This window comes from Phyllobates terribilis, unplaced genomic scaffold, assembly GCF_046119375.1.
Source record: "Phyllobates terribilis strain yellow unplaced genomic scaffold, ASM4611937v1 Scaffold_9__5_contigs__length_417890890, whole genome shotgun sequence".
Taxonomy (NCBI): domain Eukaryota; kingdom Metazoa; phylum Chordata; class Amphibia; order Anura; family Dendrobatidae; genus Phyllobates; species Phyllobates terribilis.
In genome coordinates this window covers 279,866,514-279,889,796 of record NW_027362769.1, presented here as the reverse complement: position 1 = coordinate 279,889,796, position 23,283 = coordinate 279,866,514, and the positions used below count along the sequence as shown (strand labels likewise).

At 43.8% G+C, this 23,283-nt stretch overlaps 1 protein-coding gene across 5 annotated transcripts in view; it reads right to left on the bottom strand.

The window, feature by feature from the left end:
• TBCCD1 (TBCC domain containing 1) overlaps positions 1–23,283 on the bottom strand; it is a 97,450-nt gene that overhangs the window by 55,927 nt on the left and 18,240 nt on the right. For all 5 annotated transcript variants that reach the window (XR_012250736.1, XM_073647830.1, XM_073647827.1 and 2 more), the window contains exon 3: positions 12,303–12,669. Coding sequence is in view for 4 of the 5 variants with exons in the window: in XM_073647830.1 (XP_073503931.1) it covers positions 12,303–12,669 (367 nt within the window). In the remaining variant the exon portion in view is untranslated. The remainder of the gene's footprint in view (positions 1–12,302; positions 12,670–23,283) is intronic.

Below are 23,283 nucleotides of genomic sequence, written 5' to 3'. Positions count from 1 at the left end.
AGCCGCTGAGAGGGTGAAGATGGCGGCTGCAGAACTTGCTGCTGCTGCTCACCATCAGTCTCCATAATAGGGAGAAGTGAAGCTGGGAAGCCCCTAACAGCAGTGCTTGGGCCAGTTAAATAGCTGCACCTGTTCCACCCTTACATTAATCTCAATCACCTGTTTATATAATATATATATATACATACACACACACATATACATACATACACACACATATACATACATACAGTACAGACCAAAAGTTTGGACACAACTCATTTAAAGATTTTTCTGTATTTTCATGACTTTGAAAATTGTACATTCACACTGAAGGCATCAAACTATGAATTAACACATGTGGAATTATATACTTAACAAAAAAGTGTGAAACAACTGAAAATAGGTCTTATATTCTAGGTTCTTCAAAGTAGCCACCTTTTGCTTTGATGACTGCTTTGCACACTCTTGGCATTCTCTTGATGAGCTTCAAGAGGTAGTCACCGGAAATGGTTTTCACTTCACAGGTGTGCCCTGTCAGGTTTAGTAAGTGGGATTTCTTGCCTTATAAATGGGGTTGGGACCATCAGTTGTGTTGTGCAGAAGTCTGGTGGATACACAGCTGATAGTCCTACTGAATAAAGTGTTTGCAGCTTTTTTCTTTCAAAGGGCTATGAGGTTTATCCTCTCTGTTTTTTTCGGACGCTTTTTCCAAAATGTCGTCTAGTACCGGCCCAAACACCCTATTCCCTGAAAAAGGAATGGAGCATAATTTATTTTTTGACTGGTTATCCCCAGACCAGGTTTCCAACCAGATAACCCGTCTAGTTGCGTTCGACAAAGCGCCGTTTCTGGCCGCAAACAAACTCCACCGTAGAGTCGGCCATGAAACCTGTAGACATTTTAAGGAGGGGAAAGGACCTAAAAATAGATTCCCTTGGAGCTTTTGATGTTAACTGCTCCTCAAGATCTTCTACCCACAAATACATTGACCTAGTTACAGAAGTGGCAGCAATATTAGTCTCTATGGTAGCCACTGACGTCTCCCAGGTCCTTTTCAGAAGGCCATCCGCCGTCCTGTCCATAGGATCCTTCAGGCTGGAAGAGTCTTCAAAAGGATTGAGGTTTTCTTGGCCACCTTTGCAATGGGAACGTCGATCCTGGGAATTTCTTCCCAGGGCTTAATGTCCTTTGGCTCAAAGGGTAGGCGTAGCCTAAAGTCTCGTGGAATTACCAGTCCTTTTTCTGCATTCTCCCATGATCATGGAACAGATATGGTCTTCCCTGTAAATAACCACATGTCTCTGGGATCTTAAACCCCTGAACATCTCATCCTGCACTGTATGCGATGTCTGGGTCTCTTCCACTAGCATAGTATTACTGATCGCCTTTAGCAGCTCGTCTGTGTCCGCCGCTGAGAAGAGATATCTCTTTCCCTCCTCCGGTGGATCCGAAGCTACATCTTCATCCTCCTCAGAAGCAAAGGACTGAAATTCTTCCTCTGAGGATAGCTCCATCTCCCACCTCAGTCTTTATGCCCGGGGTCCCGGCTGAGACATCTGGGGGGAACTAGACACGAGATGGAGGCCTGAACCTCTTCTCTGATGATGGGCCTCATATCCGAAAGGATGGTCGGTCGTTCATCCTTCACAATTTTTAGCATTGTAGCCCTTGCATAACTGTTTAAGCCATGCTTCTGGCAACATACGGGGCATCTCTTCATCTTTCCCCCCCGACTTTTTATCCTGCTTTACTGTCGTTGGTGGGTTAGTGCAGCTTTTATCCTAAGATAGGGGAACGGCACTGTGGTATTTAGGAGGAGAACTTTTTAGACTAATTCTGGTGGGTTACTCTCTCTCTCCCCTAGATTGTCTTAAACACCCACTCACATGTACCATTGGTGATTCAGATGGGGTCTCTGGTAGTGTTGAGCATTCCGATACTGAAATATCGGGTATCGGCCGATATTCGCGGTATCGGAATTCCGATACTTAATTCCGATACTTTTACAATATCGAATACCGGAATCGGAAGTTCCCATAATGCCTGCGCTCTGCCGTGTCTCTGAAGTATGACAAGCTGGATGGCAGCGCTCAGCTGAGATCCAGCCTGTCATCAGAATGCCATCCCAGCTTGGGAGAATTCTCCTGATCGTTTAAAAGCCGGCGTGCGGGAAAAAGCCACCGGTTTTTAAAACAATCACACAGCCCCATACTGCTTCCCCGCAGCCTCCCACCCCGATCCTCCGCTCCCCTCACCACCTCCCATCCCGATCGTAAGTTAGGACCGGGCGGGGAGCGCAGCAACAAGAAGCAGGGAGCGAAGGACCCGGGCGGGGAAGCCGGCAGTGAAGACTTCACTGCCGGCTTTCCCGTTCTGTGCTGCGCTTTCCCGCCGGTTATTTAAAATGAACAGCTGAGGTATCAGGTGATGCTGATCAGCTGTTCATTTGAAGTAGCCGCGGTGCCCTCAGAGGGTTCATGCGAGTTCATGCTTGACTGCATTGCATGAACTCGCATGAACTTTCCCACGACCGCACAGGTCAGCCTCACCTCCCAGACGATCAGCCCGTCATGATTGATGTGTGCGCGGCGTCTGCGAGTGTGCGCGCGGCGTCTGCGCGATGTCTGGGGGTGTGTGCGTGCAGGCAGACATAGGCCGATGGGACACTACTACTCCCATCGGCCTATGTCTGTCCCCCGTCCACTCGTGCCAGCAGGATCAGCTCGATGGGAGCAGTAGTTCCCATCAGCCTGATCCTGCTATATAAATTGCCCTACTGTGTCCCCAACAAATTTTAAATACATGTCATTGGTGGCCAGTGGTTGCCTACAATAAATTAGTTCATACATTACCTGTCCCCGCCGATCGCCACCTAAAATAAAGTAAAAAATAAAAAACTACACCTATACTCACCTAGACACCTAATTCTCCGAAGCCATCGATCTCCTGTAATAAAATAGAAAATACTAAACCACAACCTTATCCTTACCCCTCCGTAGTAGTCCACGAGTGTCCCACGAAGATCTCCAGTTTAGAGCAGCCACATAGAATGTGACCGCTCTGAACCGCTGCCGCCGCTAGAATGATGGGGCCGTAAAGCAGCCCCGTCATTGCATAAGCGGGTTCGCCGGAGTTCAGGCAGCGCTGCTCCGGTTAGCTCCTTTACGGCCCTGCTGTATCGTGAGAAATTCCCACGGTACAGCAGTGCCGTAAAGGAGTTCTCCGGAGCTGCGCTGCCTGAGTGCACTCCGGTGACCTCAGTCAGTGGCTCCCGCTGCCGGGAGCGGACGTATTCCCGGCAGTGTGAGCTTACAGCAGCCATGCACAGCTGTCACCATCTCCAGATGTGACAGCTGTGCATGGGAGATCAGCACAGGAACGTGGACAAGTAACTATTTTTTTTTTTAGTAAACTAAGAATTAAATAAAATGGTGTGTTTTATTTCAAATAAATTATTTTTTTCTGGGTGTAGTGTGTTTTTCTTTTTAACACTTTGTAGGTTAGTAATGGGGGTGTCTTATAGACGCCCATCATTACTAACCTGGGCTTCATGGCAGCTGGCGCTGACATGAACCCCAACCCTATTACCCCCTGCCACCGCACCAGGGCAGCGTGGAAGAGCGAGGCTAAGTGCCAGAATTGGCGCATCCTATGGATGCGCCATTTCTGGGGCGGCTGACGGCTGGTGTTTCTAGCCTGGGAGTGGGCCAATATTCATGGCACCCTTCCTGGGCTATTAATATCAGCCCCCAGCTGTCTGCCTAGCCTTTGCTAGCTATTAAATAGGGGGTACCCCACGTCATTTTTTTTTTGGGGGGGGGGGGGGGTCCCCCATTTTAATAGCTAGTAAAGGCTAGGTATTCAGCTGGGGGCTGATATTAGTAGTCTGGGAAGCTCCGTGGGTATTACCCCCTTCCCAGGCTTCAAACATCTGCCCCAGCCGTCTGCTTAACCTCCGCTAGAGACTAAAATTAAGGGGAACCCCACGCCAATTTTTTTTTAAATAAATCCTTTATTTTAACACTAAATGACAAGAACAGTAATCAACACTGTCACTGTACTTCATATATATGTGACTGACATGTTTCTATCTATCTAATCTATGTGTGAAGCTCTATTCTTTCTGTTGTAAATTGTCGGGTACCGGTGTATGCCGCTGCTGAATTGCTGGCTTTTCGCGTAATACATTCTACATTATTCTTAGTTGTTTTACTTCATGTAGAATTAACCTACAAGGAAAGAAATGGTTTATTTTCATTCCGATATTTGTGTCCCATTGACTTGCATTGGTTTCCGGTATTGGAATCGGCGATATCCGATACTTTTTGGGTATCGGTCCGATCCAATCCGATACAATATTTCCTGATATCGGAAGGTATCGCTCAACACTAGTCTCTGGCTTTCCAAAATCCTCCATCTTGCAGTCTCCAGCACAGCAGGGAAGCCAGACACAGGCAAAGTGTTTATATACTTACCTGTCTGATGTCTTCCCTGCCTTTTGCGTTCCATCGTGGAAAGCCGGCGACTGTCGCTTTAATATTTTACATTTCGCGCCCTGCCTCACGCGCACTTCCCTGACGTCACCGGAAGGGAGAGCACACGTGGCCGGAACCAAAAACGGAGAAGGAGAGGTTCTGAGCCGCCCGATCCCCTGAGCCCGCACACCGGTACACTTTCTGTGCACAACACCTCTGTTCCTATCCTCATAGTGACAGGAAAAACACTGAGGGGTGGAGGAAGGGGAGGGCTTTTAACCTCTCTGTGTTTCCTGTCCTTGCAAGGATAAGAAGGACGTCCTCCATGGTGCTGTCAGGGGGACGCCCTTGAAAGGGCAATTGTAAGTACACAGTGCTAAATAATATGATGACTGCAACATATTAAGAGGAAAAAATATTTGATAGGAATGCTTCTTTAAAGGGGTTCCCTGGGAATGTGATGAATGAGACCTGTGTCTCAACTGACAGGAGAGCCGAATCACACATACCTCCGTTGGCTGGGAACACAGCTGGGATATGTAAAGAAATATATTTTCTCCTTGCTGCTCACAATGAAGGTTACCTTCAGCTTCATTCTCCTTAATGTTCATTTGTATTCCCGTTCCGTGCAGTCAGCCTTCGTGCACTTCTATAAAGCAGTCAGGCTAATAGAGGAGGATGATAAAGATAACCCCCGTCAACGAGGAGAAGATATACTTCTTCACATTAAGCCATTCCCTCAGCCAACTAAGATATACAGTGGGTATGGAAAGTATTCAGACCCCTTTAAATTTTTCACTCTTTGCTTCATTGCAGCCATTTGCTAAATTCTAAAAAGTTCATTTTTTTTTCTCAAAGTACAAGCTACACCCCATTTTGACTGGAAAAAAAAACAAAAATGTAGAAATTTTTGCAAATTTATTACAAAAAGAAACTGAAATATCACATGGTCATACATATTCAGACCGTTTGCTCAGACACTCATTTAAGTCACATGCTGTCCATTCCTTGTGATCCTCCTTGAGATGGTTCTACTCCTTCATTGGAGTCCAGTTGTTTAATTAAACTGATAGGACTTGATTTGGAAAAGCACACACCTGTCTATATAAGACCTCACAGCTCACAGTGCATGTCAGACTAAATGAGAATCATGAGCTCAAAAGGAACTGCCCAAGGAGCTCAGAGACAGAATTGTGGCAAGGCACAGATCTGGCCAAGGTTATAAAAGAATTTCTGCATTACTCAAGGTTCCTAAGATCACAGTGGCCTCCATAATCCTTAACTGGAAGAAGTTTGGGACCACCAGAAGTCTTCCTAGACCTGGCTGTCCAGTCAAACTGAGCAATCGTGGGAGAAGAGCCTTGGTGAGAGGTACAGAAGAACACCAAGATCACTGTGGCTGAGCTCCAGAGATGCAGTAGGGAGATGGGAGAAAGTTCCACAAGGTCAACTATCACTGCAGCCCTCCACCAGTCATGCCTTTGTGGCAGAGTGGCCCGATGGAAGCCTCTCCTCAATGCAAGACATATGAAAGCCCGCATAGAGTTTGCTCAAAAACATGTGTATGTGTGGAGAAAACCAGGCACTGCTCATCACCTGCCCAATACAATCCCAACAGTGAAACATGGTGGTGGCAGCATCATGCTATTGGGGTGTTTTTCAGCTGCAGGGACAGGACGACTGGTTGCAATTGAAGGAAACATGAATGCTGGCAAGTACAGAGATATCCTGGATGAAAACCTCCTCCACTGTGCTCTGGACCTCAGACTTGGCTGAAGGTTCACCTTCCAACAAGACAATGACCCTAAGCACAAAGCTAAAATAACAAATGAGTGGCTTCAGAACAACTCTGACTATTCTTGACTGGCCCAGCCAGAGCCCTGACCTAAACCCAATTGAGCATCTCTGGAGAGACCTGAAAATGGCTGTCCACCATCCAACCTGACTGAACTGGAGAGGATCCGCAAGGAAGAATAGAGGATGCCTAAATCCAGGTGTGAAAAACTTGTTGCATCATTCCCAAGACGACTCATGGCTGTACTAGCTCAAAAGGGTGCTTCTACTCAATACTGAGCAAAGGGTCTGAATACTTATGACCATGTGATATTTCAGTTTTTCTTTAATAAATTTGAAAAAAAAACACAAATGTAGAAATGTTTGCAGTCAAGATGGGGTGCAGACTGTACTTTAATGAGAAATAAAGACGTAGTTACTTACCGGTAACGGGATTTCTCAGAGCCCATGACGGCACCACGGAGAGAGGGGATCCGGCCTTCAAGGACAGGAAACCTACAGATAAAAAGGGCAGCACCTCTCTCCCGCATCAGTTGTTTACAGAGCACAGAGAGGACCCCCAGGTTAGTAACACAAAATTTAACATTTTAAAGGAGTTTACCAGACACACCTCGTGACTACATATAAGTAACAAATAAGTTTGTACACCCATGCGTGAAGGGAGGGAATGTACGGGTGCCGTCATGGGCTCTGAGAAATCCCGTTACCAGTAAGTAACTACGTCTTTCTCCTTCCACAATGACGGCACCACGGACAGAATTGCAGAGAAGTGTAGTTTAGGGAGGAATCACCGCTTCCAGAACCCTTCTACCAAAGGTAAAGTCTGAAGAAGAGGTTAGATCCAGCCGGTAGTGCTTAAAGTATGTAGAAGGGGAAGACCAGGTTGCAGCTCTACATATCTGTTTGATTGAAGCGCCGGCTTTCTCCGCCCAGGAGGCTGCTACTGCCCTAGTTGAGTGAGCCTTTAGATCCTCCGGGGAGGTTTCCCCGCTTGACGAGTATGCCGGGGAGATGGCATCTCTTATCCATCTTGCCAGTGTGACCTTGGAAGCTTTTTGTCTCTTCCGAGGTCCCTGGAAGCTCACAAAGAGACCTGTCCTTCCTATACTCCTGTGTGACCTCTAAGTACTGCATAATGCATCTTCTGACGTCTAAGGTGTGTAGGTTTTTTTCCCCCGTTTTTAGGATTTGGGCAAAAGGAAGGGAGGGTGACCTCCTGCGATCTATGGAAGTGTGATCCCACCTTAGGAAGCTATGCTGGGTCAGTCCTAAGCGTTACCCTGTCCTCTAGGATTTGCATGAAGGGGGGCCCTGCTGATAAGGCTTGTATGTCGTTAACTCTTCATGCCGATGTGAGAGCTACTAAGAGTGACGTCTTAAGAGATAGGACTTTTAGAGATTCATCCGCTAAAGGTTCAAAGGGATGTTTGGATAGGGCTGAAAGAACTAAGTTTAAGTCCCAAGGAGGAATATTCCGGGAGACGAATACTGTGTGATGCCTTGATGAACTTAGAAATCCACCTATTTCTGGCCAGGTCGCAGTTGTATAGGGCTCCTAATGCCACAACTTGAACCTTTAGAGTGCTTGTGGCCAGACCCCGCTCTAACCCCTGTTGTAGGAACTCTAAGATGGAAGTAATGGGGGCCTCCCCTTGTACCTTCGAACCCGCATATGAGAGAAATTTTTCCAGGTTTTACCGTAAAGTCTGGTTTCCTACTCTGTAGTAGAGTGGAGATTAAATTAGGGGAAAAAACCTCTATCCCTTAAGAGTGCCCTCTCAAAATCCAAGCTGTCAAGTGTAAATTTGCTACCCGAGGATGGAGGACCGGTCCCTGGAAAAGGAGATCCGGAATTTCCGGAAGAACCCAGGGGTCGGAGGTGGACATTATCCTCAGCCAGGAAAACCAGGGCTTCTTTGGCCAGAAGGGGGCTATCAAAATTATGATTGCCTTGTCTTCCCTGACTTTCCTCAGAACCGCCGGAATCAGAGCGATCGGAGGAAAGGTATAGGCTAGCTGGTGGTTCCATGGGATTGAGAAAGCATCTAATGCTGCTTGGTTTCCCTTGGGGTTTATTGAGCAGAATATGTCCACTTTTTTGTTCTGCCAGTTTGCGAAAAGGTCTATGGAAAGGTTTCCCCACATTTCCATGAGTTGGTTGAACACTAACTGATTCACCTCCCATTCGCCCTGTCTCAGCTGGGTTCAGCTCAGGAAGTCTGCTGTGATATTTTTTGTTCCTATTATGTGGAGTGCGGACAGAGACTCCAAATTGTTCTCTGCTAACTGGAGGATGGATTTTGACACCAGTAGTAGAAAGTGGGACCGGGTCCCCCCCTGGTGCTTTAAGTATGCCACTACTACCCTGTTGACCGAGAACAGTCTTACATGGTGTCCCCGTAGGGTGTTTAGAAATTTTGAGGGGGCAAATTTTACTCCCAGAAGTTCCTTCATGTTGGAAGATACCCCTTCCAAATCCTCTGACCAGACCCCCTGAACTATTTGGTCATTTAGGTGAGCCCCCCACCCCCTGGGCCTTGCATCTGTAGTTAGGACCTGCGACACTGAGATTGCCCATGGAACGGCTCTGGTTAAACTGTTCACCTCCGCCCACCATGTTCGGGAAAGCAAGGTTTTTGATGACATAATTAGCAGACCTAAGTGCCCTTTTAGTGATTTTTCTGCCCCCAAGATTTCCCATTGCAAGTCCCTGGTGTGCACCTAAGCCCAACGGACCCCCGGGATACAAGCGGTCATGGAACCTAGAAGGGACATTGCTCCCCGCAGAGTCATAGATGGGTGGTCTTTTACACGAGATATCCGGGCTATCATATTCTGGATTTTCCCTGCCGGCAGACAGCATTCCTGATTCCTCGAATCTAATAAGATGCCTAGATATTCTTGTACTTGGTGCGGCTCTAACCTGGACTTTTTTAGGTTCAAAAGCCAGCTTAAATTCGTCAAGGAATCCATGACCCTTGCTGGTTGGTCCTTGCCATGATTGAAAGAGTTGCCTATTATTAGCAAATCGTCCAGGTAAGGAGTGATTAGAATGTTTTGCTCCCTCAGATGGGCCATTACCTCTGCCACTATTTTTGTGAAAACCCTTGGGGCTATAGCTAGACCGAAGGGGAGGGGGGGGGGGTTAATACTGGTAGTGTTTGACTATTCCTTTTAGCGATATTGCTAAATGCCAGGGTATGCACTTCCCTGGTGCATACCCCGGCATTTACCCCCTATAGGCCTCCGCTACAGGACACCGCAGCAGCCGAGGCAGGGAACCCCCGCTGCCTGAGCCTGCCTTCCTTCCTTCATTTTCTTTCTTTCTTTCTCTTTCTGTCCCCGTCAAGGACAGGAAACCAACTGATGAGGGAGAGAGGTGCCACCCTTTTTATCTGTAGGTTTCCTGTCCTTGAAGGGCAGATCCCCTATCTCCGTGGTGCCGTCATGGGGGAAGGAGAAAATGAACTTTTTAGAATTTAGCAAATGGCTGCAATGAAACAAAGAGTTAAAAATTTAAAGGGGTCAGAATACTTTCCGTACCCACTGTACATTAACTTGAAAGAGTTTAAATGTCCCGTGAACTTTTCCACATTTTTATCATGCTACACCCACAAACGTACGTATTTTGCTGGGACTGTATGTGATATACAGTACAGACCAAAAGTTTGGACACCTTCTCATTTAAAGATTTTTCTGTATTTTCATGACTATGAAAATTGTACATTCACACTGAAGGCATCAAAATTATGAATTAACACATGTGGAATTATATAGTTAACAAAAAAGTGTGAAACAACTGAAAATATGTCTTATATTCTAGGTTCTTCAAAGTAGCCACCTTTTGCTTTGATGACTGCTTTGCACACTCTTGGCATTCTCTTGATGAGCTTCAAGAGGTAGTCACCGGAAATGGTTTTCACTTCACAGGTGTGCCCTGTCAGGTTTAATAAGTGGGATTTCTTGCCTTATAAATGGGGTTGGGACCATCAGTGTGTTGTGCAGAAGTCTGGTGGATACACAGCTAATAGTCCTACTGAATAGACTGTTAGAATTTGTATTATGGCAAGAAAAAAGCAGCTAAGTAAAGAAAAACGAGTGGCCATCATTACTTTAAGAAATGAAGGTCAGTCAGTCCGAAAAATTGGAAAACTTTGAAAGTGTCGCCAAGTGCAGTTGCAAAAACCATCAAGCGCTACAAAGAAACTGGCTCACATGAGGACCGCCCCAGGAAAGGAAGACCAAGAGTCACCTCTGCTTCTGAGGATAAGTTTATCCGAGTCACCAGCCTCAGAAATCGCAGGTTAACAGCAGCTCAGATTAGAGACCAGGTCAATGCCACACAGAGTTCTAGCAGCAGACACATCTCTACAACAACTGTTAAGAGGAGACTTTGTGCAGCAGGCCTTCATGGTAAAATAGCTGCTAGGAAACCACTGCTAAGGACAGGCAACAAGCAGAAGAGACTTGTTTGGGCTAAAGAACACAAGGAATGGACATTAGACCAGTGGAAATCTGAGCTTTGGTCTGAGGAGTCCGAATTTGAGATCTTTGGTTCCAACCACCGTGTCTTTGTGAGACGCAGAAAAGGTGAACGGATGGACTCTACATGCCTGGTTCCCACCGTGAAGCATGGAGGAGGAGGTGTGATGGTGTGGGGGTGCTTTGCTGGTGACTCTGTTGGGGATTTATTTAAAATTGAAGGCATACTGAACCAGCATGGCTACCACATCATCTTGCAGTGGCATGCTATTCCATCCGGTTTGCGTTTAGTTGGACCATCATTTATTTTTCAACCGGACAATGACCTCAAACACACCTCCAGGCTGTGTAAGGGCTATTTGACCAAGAAGGAGAGTGATGGGGTGCTACGCCAGATGACCTGGCCTCCACAGTCACCAGACCTGAACCATATCGAGATGGTTTGGGGTGAGCTGGACCGCAGAGTGAAGGCAAAAGGGCCAACAAGTGCTAAGCATCTCTGGGAACGCCTTCAAGATTGTTGGAAGACCATTTCCGGTGACTACCTCTAGAAGCTCATGAAGAGAATGCCAAGAGTGTACAAAGCAGTCATCAAAGCAAAAGGTGGCTACTTTGAAGAACCTAGAATATAAGACATATTTTCAGTTGTTTCACACTTTTTTGTTAAGTATATAATTCCACATGTGTTAATTCATAGTTTTGATGCCTTCAGTGTGAATGTACAATTTTCATAGTCATGAAAATACAGAAAAATCTTTAAATGAGAAGGGGAGTCCAAACTTTTGGTCTGTACTGTACCAACAAAGTTTTGTGAAGTGTAAATGACATGATACATGGTTTTCTAAACATTTTAAAAATAAATTGCTTTCAAAAACTGCTTTCTTCTTGCCACTTTTCCATAAAAAGAAAGGTCAGATTTGTGGAGTATACGACTAACATTGGTCCTGTGGATAGATTCTCCCATCTGAGCTGTGGATCTCTGCAGCTCATCCAGAGTGATCATGGGCCTCTTGGCTGCATCTCTTATTAGTGCTCAGACTACAGGTGGCAGAATACAAGTGCATGTCACAAATTTCAGACTTGTATTACATGTTTTTTAAAAAGTATCAATTCCTTTACACTTCACAAATACTTTTAGCTTTGTGTTGGTATATCAAATAAAATCACAATAAAATACATTTACGTTTGAGGGTGTAACGTCAAAAAAATGTGGAAAAGTTCATGGGATACTAATACATTTTCAAGGCACTGTATGTGTTCCGGGTGCTCTGTCGTTTAGACACTGGTCTCGGGAGCTGTATGTCTCCAGACCTTGCTGGCGCGTGACTAGGACAGGCTGCAGTTTGAATAATATCACGCGTTCCATTGTATCATATTCTCGGAAACGCCTTTTAATGTCCTGCAGATGACACCTTATTTTTCTAGTGCAGTAGTAGGGAAAAAAAATGACCTCCCCTAACTTCTTACTCCATGTTAGTAAAAAAAAGGATTCTTCAAACACTGAATTGTAGGCAAACTTACATACCAAGTATGGAAAAGAAAAAAGTAAAAGTAATACAATTTTCTTACTTTGGTGAGCCCATGACAATTTTCTTCCAGACTTGATACATGCAGATATCCCAAATGGATTTACCACAAAGCATTCCTTTATCCAGGCCTGCAACTTTTTAATAGAGAATGTTTGACTTGTTTTCGAATAACCACATAAAGTTTGCATTGGGTGCCAAAGGGCTAAATCAATAAAAGAATGGACAGTTCTGTTTTTGTCCACTGTTCCTTCCAGAAGGAAGCTGAGAGCACGTGCAGCATCAAGAGACAAAAGACCATAGGGACTAGAATGAGACGATTTAGTAAGCTGGTCAGGATCCAGAAGTAACTCCAAAAGATAAGGTATGTGATTTTGCATAAATGCATGGTGGCCATAGTCATCCCAGTTCTAAAACAAAAAGAAAATAGAATTCCATAAATTAGATGATTTCAGGAACCCAACAATTGGCAATTACAATTACCAAAAAAAAGCTTGTCATGCGTAAAGTTTTGTTCCAACGATGAGCTTTTGCTGAGTAACCGACACACCTCTATATGCGAGATTTGAAAAAAAAAACAAAACGCTGTGATGGTTCAAATCTGCAAAGAAAAAATAAAAACAGCAATACTTTGTTGGTACTGTGTTTTTACCATGGCAAAAAAGTGGGGGAAAAATGCAGTGTGTGAACAAGTCTTTAAAGATTAGCAAGTTTTGTTTTCAAGGAAATTTACAAGACATTTTATTAGGAACTACTTTACTTATCAAACGACTAAGGCTTATATAGATCAGAAAACCCCCAAACAAGATCCCTTTTTAAAAACTGCAACCCTCAAAGTATTCAAAACTGCATTCAGGAAGTTTGTTAACCCTTCAAGTGCTTCACAGGAATTAAAGCAAAGTGGAATGAAAAAAAATTATGTTCTTTTAATACAATAAACAGGTGCTATAAGGCTATGTGCCCACGATGCAGAAATGCTGCATATTTTTTCCGCTTCTCCCTGGTAGGAAAAACGCATGCGGATTTTACATGCGTTTTTCCCGCCAGGTAGAAGCGTTCTTCACTTGCATTTCTGCATGCGGGTTATCAAGCGCTTTCCAAGCGATTTTAGCATCACTTGGAAAAGTGCTTGACAACTTGTTCACACTATATAAATCCATGCAACCGGCATGGATTTATAGTAGTGTGACCAAGTTAGTTAAAAAATAAAGAATAATAATGGTAAAAAATAAAGATTATACTCACCTTCCAATGTCACATGACTCAATGACGTCACGGCAGGTCCTTCACAACACCGCGGCCCATACAGCAGACCAGACAGAGGGGAGAAAACACCGGGAGGACATCGGAAGGCAAGTATAATCTTTATTTTTTATTTTAAATTCTTTTTTTTTAGTTTCTATGATACCCAGGTCTGGATGAGAGTCTCCTCTTCTCCAGACCCGGGTACCATCCGCACATTGAACAGTGTGATATCCGCTTGTGCAGATGCAGTGATGCGGATGTCACGCGGTCCAATGCAAGTCCATGGCGGCGATTACGCTGCGTGTCCGCAAAATTAATGGACATGCTGCGTATTTTTCCGCAATGATAATCCGCAGTGGAAATTTTCACAGCATGTGCAGAGCACATGCAGATTATCATTGGGGACCATGGGGCACGTATTACCAAGCTTTTTAAGCTTTTTCGCTGCGGAAATTCCACGGCAAAAACGCTTGAAAAACGCATAGTGGGCACGCAGCCAAAAGCCCCAAGTTTTTATTTTCAGAAAGCATAACAGGAGTAAAACCTCAAAATTTGTAACAATTTTTCCTGAGTATGTCAACACCACATATGAGATAGGGAACTACTGTTTCGGCACACGGCAGGACTCAAAGGGGAGAAGCACTAGTTAACATGAATCGATTGCTTATACCATGTCACATTTACAGACACTGATTCTCCAGAGGAGCAGAAAACCGAAAGAGTGACGCTATATTAGAAACTACATCCCTTAACCCCTGGACAATTTTCAGTTTTCGTTCTTTGCTCCCCTTGTTCCCAGAGCCATAACTTTTTAACTTTTTTATTTTTCGGTCAATATGGCCGTGTGAGGGCTTAGTTTTTGCAGGGCGAGTTGTACTTTTGAACGCCATCACTGGTTTTACCATATAGTGTACTGGAAAACGGGAAAAAGGTTCCAAGTGCAGTGAAATTGCAAAAAAAAAGTGCAATTCCACAGGTTTTTTTTTTACCATGTTCTCTAAATGCTAAAACTGACCTGCCATTCTTATTCTCCACGGTATTACCAGTTTGTGGACACCAAACACGTGTAGGTTCTTTTTTATTTAAGTGGTGAAAAAAATAATCCAAAGTTTGCTTTAAAAAAAAAGTGTGCAATTCGCCGAGACCCATAGAGTCTCCGATTTTTTCGGGATCTGGGGCCGGCTGAGGGCTTATTTTCTGCGCGCCGAGATGACGTTTTTATCTATACAATTTTGGGATAGATACGATGTTGTGATCGCCCGATATTGCATTTTATTGCAATGTTGCGGCGACCAAAAAAACCCCGTAATTCTGGCATTTAGAATTTTTTCCTCGTTACGCCGTTTACTGATCGGATTAATTCTTTTTTTATATTGATAGATTGGGCGATTCTGAACACGGCAATATCAAATAATATGTGTATGTGTTTTTTTTTTATGGTTTTATTTTGAACGGGGCAAAAAGGGGGGTGATTTTTTTTTATATTTTTTTAAAAAAAAACTTTTTTTACTTTTTGCTTGCTTCAATAGTCTCTATAGGAGAATAGAAGCAGCAGTTACCCGATCGGCTCTGCTACATACAGGCAATGAGCAGGTCGCCTGTATGCAGGAGATCTGCTCACTTGGTATGAGCGCCTACCACTGGGCGCCACTCATGGCAATCTGGCCATGACAACCACAGGGGGTCTGCTGTAGACCCCGGGTTGTCATGCCAACCCATCGGTGACCCGCGATCAAGTGACTGGGTCACAGATGGGCAGAGCCAGTGACGCGCTTCTGGAGCGGCAATGTTAAATACCGCTGTCAGAGATTAACAGCGGCATTTAACTGGTTGACAGCTGGGGGTGGATAGCGATTCCACCCGCAGCTGTTGCGGGCATATGTCAGCTGAATACCTCAGCTGACATGTGCCTGGTTTAAACACGGACTCAGTGCCGGAGCCCGCACTAAACAGGGGGTTATGACGTGGGGCATACCAATACGCCCCACGTCATAAAGGGGTTAAAGCACCACTCCAGCGGTTTTTTTTTTATTTCCCCTTTAAATGTAAATCCCCTACCACCTTCTGCCGCCTTTATCGGTTTCCCCGCCACTCCGATCCATTCCCCTCCTTTGTATGAAGCACGTCGGAGGTCACTTTTCCCTACAAGTCTATGAAAGCCTCGTTCTGGCGCTCAGACTAGTATTGAGAGCTTGTGAGTGGAACTTCTGACTTCCGGCTGTCAGAAGCGGCTCTCACAAAATGGTGCCGCGGGACCCACTGTAGATAAAAATCGGCACTTGCAGGGCTCTGTGCAGTGCCAATGTTTCTCTACAGCCGGTGGTCTCCCAGCGCTTAGGACCCCCAGGGTCCTGCAAGCGCTGTGATTCTGCTACAGAGCGACACCTCTGACAGGCGACATCATTGTCATAGCAGTCGGAGGTCACATGATGACCTCCTGGTCGGCCATGTTTGGTGGCTTGTTAGACTGCCAGAGAAAAACTGACAGGTCTCGTGCAATGCAATACATATCTATTGCAATGCATGAGACCAGTGATCAGAAAAATAAAAAATTGAACTCCCATTATATATACACGTGTGTGTGTGTGTGTGTGTGTGTGTGTGTGTGTGTGTGTGTGTGTGTGTGTGTGTGTGTGTGTGTGTGTGTGTGTGTGTGTGTGTGTGTGTACATGTGAAGATTTACAAGACATTTCTCCAGCTATTCCTCCAATAGAATTCCATTAAAACATATCCATAGTCCACACAACAGAACAAGATAGATGCAGAGACCCCCCCCTGGACTACGCGTTTCGACATGTGTGGTGCCATCAAGGTCCAAAACCTGTCTAGATAGTGCTGACAAGGAATATATAAGGCATATAATTGTTTGGAGAAGAGGCTATATCTGTCTATATGGAGCATCAAGGTAACTAGCAATGATAATGTTGAGACTTCCTCGGTATGGGAAGGGCTGATACATGCATACTGATTGGGGTCACATCCAATTGGTTGTAGCCTCTCTCTATCTATATAAAGATATAAAATTAGAATTTTATATCTTTATGTTTGAAGCCAGAAATGTGGCAAAAGGTAGAAAAGTTCAAGGGGGCCAAATACTTTCACAATGCAGTGTGTGTATGTATGTATGTATGTATGTATGTATGTATGTATGTATGTATGTATGTATGCATGCATGCATGTATGCTATACAGCTCAGTCAGTGGAAAAATAAAGTTACGGCTCACAACAAAGCGATGCAAAACTTTTTTTTTCTGTAAAAGTTTTTTTTGAGTAAAAGCGTAAAAACAAAAAAATTTATATAAATGTGGTATCGCTGTAATCGAAGAATAAAGCCACCTTATCGATTTTACCACATGTGTAATGACATAAAAAAAAAATCCTTGTTTTTGTTCATTCTACCTCCCAAAAATCAGAACAGAAAGCTATCAAAAAAGTGTCGTGTGACCTAAAATGGTACCAATAAAAACGTCTACTCGTCCTGCAAAAAAAAAAAAAGTCGTCACATGACTGTTGGCAGAGATCTGGAAAAATTCTAGATGTCTAAATATGGCGGTGCAAAAACTTGTTTTGGTTAAAAATAAAAAGCGTCTTAGGCTACGTTCACACACTGCGTATTTGCTGCTTTTTTTTTTTTTTTTTTTTTTTTACGCGCGGGTATTTTCCTGCAGTTTTTACCTGAGTTTTTTTACGCAGGTAAAAAAAACACCTCCATTCACACACTGCATTTTTTGCCGCGTTTTTTTACGCATGCGTTTTTTCTGCAGTGTACACTACAAAGACAAAGTTTGTTGAAAAAAAAAAAAAGAAAAGAAAAAAAAAAGTGTCATTTATGTCATTTCCTGTCTTTTAACTTAAGCAGTGTATGTACTGCAGCCAGAAGCTGTCTGTACATACACTGCAAGGGGGACACACACACATGACACAAACAGACACATACATTACACATACATATACTTACCGCCTCGATGAGGACAAAACATTGATGGACATTCTGTTGAAGGTGTCCATACTCGTCACACGTGAGCAGCGGCGGGGAACCAGGAACAAAGAATCCCAAAATAGTGGGATTTCCGGTTCCTGTTTACCCTAGGGCTGCCCCCGTGTGACGTCACATCCTTCATTTCTCCTGCACCTCCATAAAAAAGCGCTGGAATTACGCAGTGTGCGAACAACGCTGCGTAATTCCATCGCTTATAATGGGCAATATATGGGAGAAAGCGCAGGCCACGGTGCGTAAAGAAATGACATGTCAATTCTTTACGCAGCTGCGCTTTCGCGCTGCGTAAAATTACACAGTGTCTGAATGGCAAAGTCAATTTCCCATTCACTTTGCCGGCAGACACAAGGCACATTGCTTATTTTGAAAAAGCGCGCGCAAAAAAGGGCGCAAAAATACGCATTGTGTGAACGTAGCCTTAGTGTGTGACAGAACCCGATACAGATCTGGTATCGCTGTAATCGCACCGACCTGAAGAATAAAGTCATCTAATCACTTATACCGAACGAGGAACTGATAAAAAAATAAAAATAAACCAATTTTTTACCTGCTGTTGATTTGTTCTTTCTGCCTCACAAAGATCGCAGTAAGGCTCGGCGCACATTTATCCTGGGCTCTGCGTTGAGCACTTACACCGAGATTTCCATGTAAATCTCTGAAATACGTGATTCAGATGGAACCCCCAGTTGGAAGATTCCCTGTAATGAGGCAGATGGAGGCACTGTGGACGCCATCTGACCTGTGATCCGGCAGTATCTGTCTTTTTAGGCGTGCATAAAAGTGCAGTCCGCCAGAGTTTTAGGCACTTCTGAAAAGAAGGACACTGCTGAAGAGAGGCCAGATGGAGTCATAGTAACTCTGCTGCCTCGTTATAGTGAATGGATCCTTCGGGGATTTCATCTGAATCACAATTTGGAGATATAGATGGAAACCCCAATGTAAGTGCTCAGCGCCGGATAAATGTGATCCAAAATGTTATGTAAAATGTTACTAAGAAAAGCTTCAACTCAATCCACAAAAAAAGTCCCCACTCAGGTCTGTCATCTGTCAATAGAAATATATGGGGCTTCCACGGTACTGGTAGCACAAAGGCTCTGGAAAAGCGCTATGGCTACTCACCCCCCAAAAGAAAGTCAATGAATTCTGCGCTCCCAAATCCAAATGCCCCCCTCCCTTTGAGTCCCACAGTGTACCTAAACCACATTTTGCATCCACATGTCTGCCATTTCTGTAGTAATGAGAGCCCACCTAATTTACGAGTGGCATGTCTCCAGAAGCACGAGCTGGGCATAATGTACTGGTCACTAAAACAGTAGTTTGCAATTTTCACTCAGCAACATCTGTTGCTGCTAGTTTCTGGAAGACACCCATGGAGTCAAAATCGTCACTACACCTGTAGATAAATTCCCAAAGGGGTATAATTTCCAAAATGGGGTCTCCTAAAGGGGTTGTCCACTAGTATTTAAAATCTGCCAAAGCGTTTTTATGATGAAAAGCAACTTCTTTATAATTACCTTCCTCTACCTTTTCTGCCTGTGAGCGGCGCTATCACTGGCCACTCACACGCAGCACGTGACCCCCCGCTGACGTCCCATCTATTGAAGCGTGACTCAGCGCTGGGGTCCCCGCGGTGGCTGCTGGGTTGTGGGCGGGGTTACCCCACCACGTCACACCCAGCATCCACCGCACACTTTCTCAATGAATGGGGAGAGGGAGAGCGCTCAGTGAATGCTGGGTATGAAACCCTGGCTGCAGCCTGGACTTGTCGTGAAGTCAGCGGATATCAGAGCCAGCTGCAGCTGGGGGTCACGTGATGCCTGTGAGCGGCCAGCGATAGCGGCGCTCACAGGCAAAAAAGGTAGAGGGAGGTAATTATAAAGAAGCTGCTTTTCATCATAAAAACGCTTTGGCATATTTTAAATAGTAGTGGACAACCCCTTTAAGGGGGATTCTGCTCTTCTAGCACTTAGGGGCTCTCTATATGGAGACCGCAAACTATTCTACAATAATTTGTTCTCCCAAGAGTCAAATAGTGCTCCTTCCCTCCAGAGTCTCGCCGTATGGCTAAGCAGGAGTGTACAACCACATATTGCCACATTCAGCAGAAATTGTATGACACATTTTGGCACCATTTCTACCCACTGCCCAGTGTGAAAATGTAAATTCTGGGGCTAAAACAATATTTTCGGGGTAAAAATGTAACTATTTTTTCTTCACTGCCCAATGGTATAAAATTCTGTAAGTCACATGTGGTGTCAATATATGATCAAAGCACCCCAAGATGAATTCATTAAGAGATGCAGTTTGTAAAATGGTCTCTTATGGGGGGGGGGGTCTGCTGTTCTGGGACCTCAGGGGCTCTGCCAATGTGACATGGCACCCGCAAACCATAACAGCAACGTCTGCACTGTAATGTGGCGCACTTTCCCTTTTGAGCTTTGCACTCTACCTCATAAGTAGTTTTCGACCACTTATGGGGTATCAGTGTACTCAGTACAATTTGTTACACAATTTCTCCTGTTTTCTCCTATTACCTCTTTTGAAAGTTGCAAACTTGGGGTCAAAGCAACATTTTAGCGGAAAAAAAATGAGTAATATTTAATGTTCTCAGCCCAACGTTATACAAGTTTGTGAATCGCATGAGTGTTAAAAATACTCCCCTAGATTAATTTCTTGAGACGTGTAGTTTACAAAATGGGGTCACTTGAGAGTTTCTGCTGTTTTGTTATGTCAGGGGCTCTTCAAATGTGACATGATGTCCACAACCTATTACAGCCAAAATAGCGCTCCTTCCCTTTCGAGCTTTGCCGTACGCCCAAGCAGTAGTTTTCCACAACATATGGGGCATCGGCATACTCAGGAGAAATTTAACAAATTTTGCCTTCCATTTTCTTCTGTTACCCTTGTGAAACTAAAAAAATTGGGGCTAAAACAACATTTTTTTGTGGGAAAAACGTGTTATTTAATTTTCACGGCTCAACATTATAAAATTCTGTGAAGCCCCTGAGGATTCAAGGTGCTAACCATACATGTAGATAAATTCCTTGAGGAGTCTAATTTCCAAAATGGGGTCACTTGTGGTGGGGGGGGGGGGTTTCCACTGTTTAAGCACATCAGGGGCTCTCCAAACGCGACATGGTGTCCGCTATCGATTTCAGCCAATTTCGCATTACAAAAGGTCAAACGCTGCCCCTTCCCTTCTGAGTCCTGCAGTGTGCTCAAACAGTAGCTTTCCACCACATATGGGGTAATCGGCGTACTCTTCTCCTGCTAACCTTGTGAAAATTAAACATTTGGGGCTAAAGTAACATTTTTGTGGGAAAAGGTAAAACTTTCATTTTTTCCCTTCCGCATTCCATTAATTCCAGTGAAACATCTGATGGGTTATTAAACTTCTTGAATGTGGTTTTGAGCACTTTGAGGGGTCCAGTTTTTCGAATTGTGTCACACTTGGTTATTTTCTGTCATATAGGCCCCTCAAAGTCACTTCAAATGTGATGTGGTCCCTAAAAAAAATGGTTTTGTAAATTTTGTTGGAAAAATGAGAAATTGCTGATCAAATTTTATTTTTTTTAACAAAAAAAAAAAATATTTTTCAAAAAAGTGTGCTGATGTAAAGTAGACATGTAAGAAATGTTATTTAGTAACTATTGTGTGTGACATAACTCTGGTTTAAGGGCATAAAAAGTTTGAAACTTGCGAAATTTTCAACGTTTTTCGCCAATTTTCAGAAATAAACGCAAGCCATATCAAACTAATTTTACTACTATAATGAAGCACAATATATCACAAAAAAACCAACAAATCTCAGAATCAGTGGGATCCATTGAAGAGTTTCAGAGTTATCTTAGAAAGTGACACTGGTCAATTAAAAAAAATTGACCTGGTCACAAAGGCGAAAATAGGCACTGGTTCAAAAAGGTTAAGGAATTCATCTAGGCACTAGGTGAGCATCACAGACTTATGATATTGGGCAGTTCATTTATACTAAAATGTTGACTTTGTCCTATATTTTTCATTTTCACAATGGGCAATAGAAGAAAAAGTAATCTACAATTTCACACACAGTTTCTCCTGAGTGTGACAATACCCCTTATGTGGTTAAAAGCAAACAAGTCAAGAGTTTGAAAGCGAAGAATCATTACTTGGCTGAAATAGGTTACACAGCCATTTGCAGAGTCCCTGAGGTGCCAGAGCAGCAGAAAATCCCCAGAAGGGAATTCACGTTGTGGTGTGTAGCATTTTTACAGCACAGGTGTCTCACTGTTGTTTTTTTTTCCCCCATTCGGCTATGTGAAAATGAAGAATTACATTTGCAAAGACGAGTTCAGATGAACGTGTGCAAAATCTGTATCATCCAAAAGGGAAAAAAAGATATTTTCTTCCGTACTGTCATCCTCATCCAATCCGTATTTCCATTTTACATTAGTTTGCAATCCGTATGGCATCCGATTTTTACAGCAACAATATAATAAATAAAAGGCAGAATACAGTTTTCTGTTAATACTTGCAATGGATGCATAAAAAATGGGTGCCATATGGATGGGAAGTGCGTCTGAACAAGCCCTTACAAGTACTTTTAGCTTGAAATCTTTCACTTTTATCATGGCTCATAAAAACGAAGTACATAAAGTAGAGAGAAATTAATTCCGCTATTTCGCCTAAGGCTATGTTCACACACGTTGGGTTTTGCAGCAGATTTTTCTGTAAGATTTCAGCTGCGTTTTGCAGTACCAGCAAAGTCTATGAGAAACCGGAATTCTCTGTTCACACGTTGTTGCTTTTTTTGCTGCGTATTTTGTGACTTGATTGTGTTTTTTTGAAATTTGCAGCGTTTTTTCACCCATAGGAAGTAATGGGTGGTCAAAAAAACGCACCAAAATCTGCGTTTTTAATGAAGCTGTTTTCCTGCCAGAGAAAAGTTAGCAGCAGATAAAAAACACAACGTGTGTGAACATAGCCCAAGTCTGGCAATACTCTATATATGGTTAGACACTACTGAATGAGCACACAGCAGGGCTCAAAAGGGAAAGAGCACTATTTGGCTCTTGGGGGTAGATTTTGCAGAAATAGTTTGTGGAAAGTCAATTTTGGAGCCCCTGAAATGTCAGAATGTAGAAATTCTACAAAAGTGTCAACATTTTGCAAATTACACCCTAAATGAACTCATCTACAGGTGTTCTGACTATATATTTTTACTCAGTTATTTTCCACATTGTGGATGATGCAGAGTGAAAATATGTCATTTTAGTTCCCAATACATTGTGCTCACCTTCTGAGTACACGCAATCCATAAACTGTTTGTCAGGGGTTGTCATGGATTTAGGAATTCACGACCTATCAATAGGAGATCGGTAGGAATCTAACACTACTTACTCCTACCGATTACTGAGTACTTGTGTTTTGCAGAATAAAGGTCATATGTTTATTAGTATCATTTGGGATTACAGAACTTGGTTTTAAGGCTGTGTGCCCACGATGCGTTTAAGCTTTTCCGCAGCGGCAAAAACGCTGCAGAAACGCTTAAAAAACGCATGGTAGAAGGCCTGCCATGTTCCCCAATGATAATCCGCATGTGCTGTGCTGCAGAAATTTCCGCTGCGGATAATCATTGCGGGAAAAAACGCAGCACTACCAATTATTTTGCGGAAGCGCTGCGTTTTTGCTGCCATTGACTTGCATTGGAATGCTTGGATTAAGCATCACTGGATCTGTACATGCGGAATCCATGCGTTCCAATGTGCGGATGATACAAGGGTGTGGAGGACAGGAGACTCTCCTC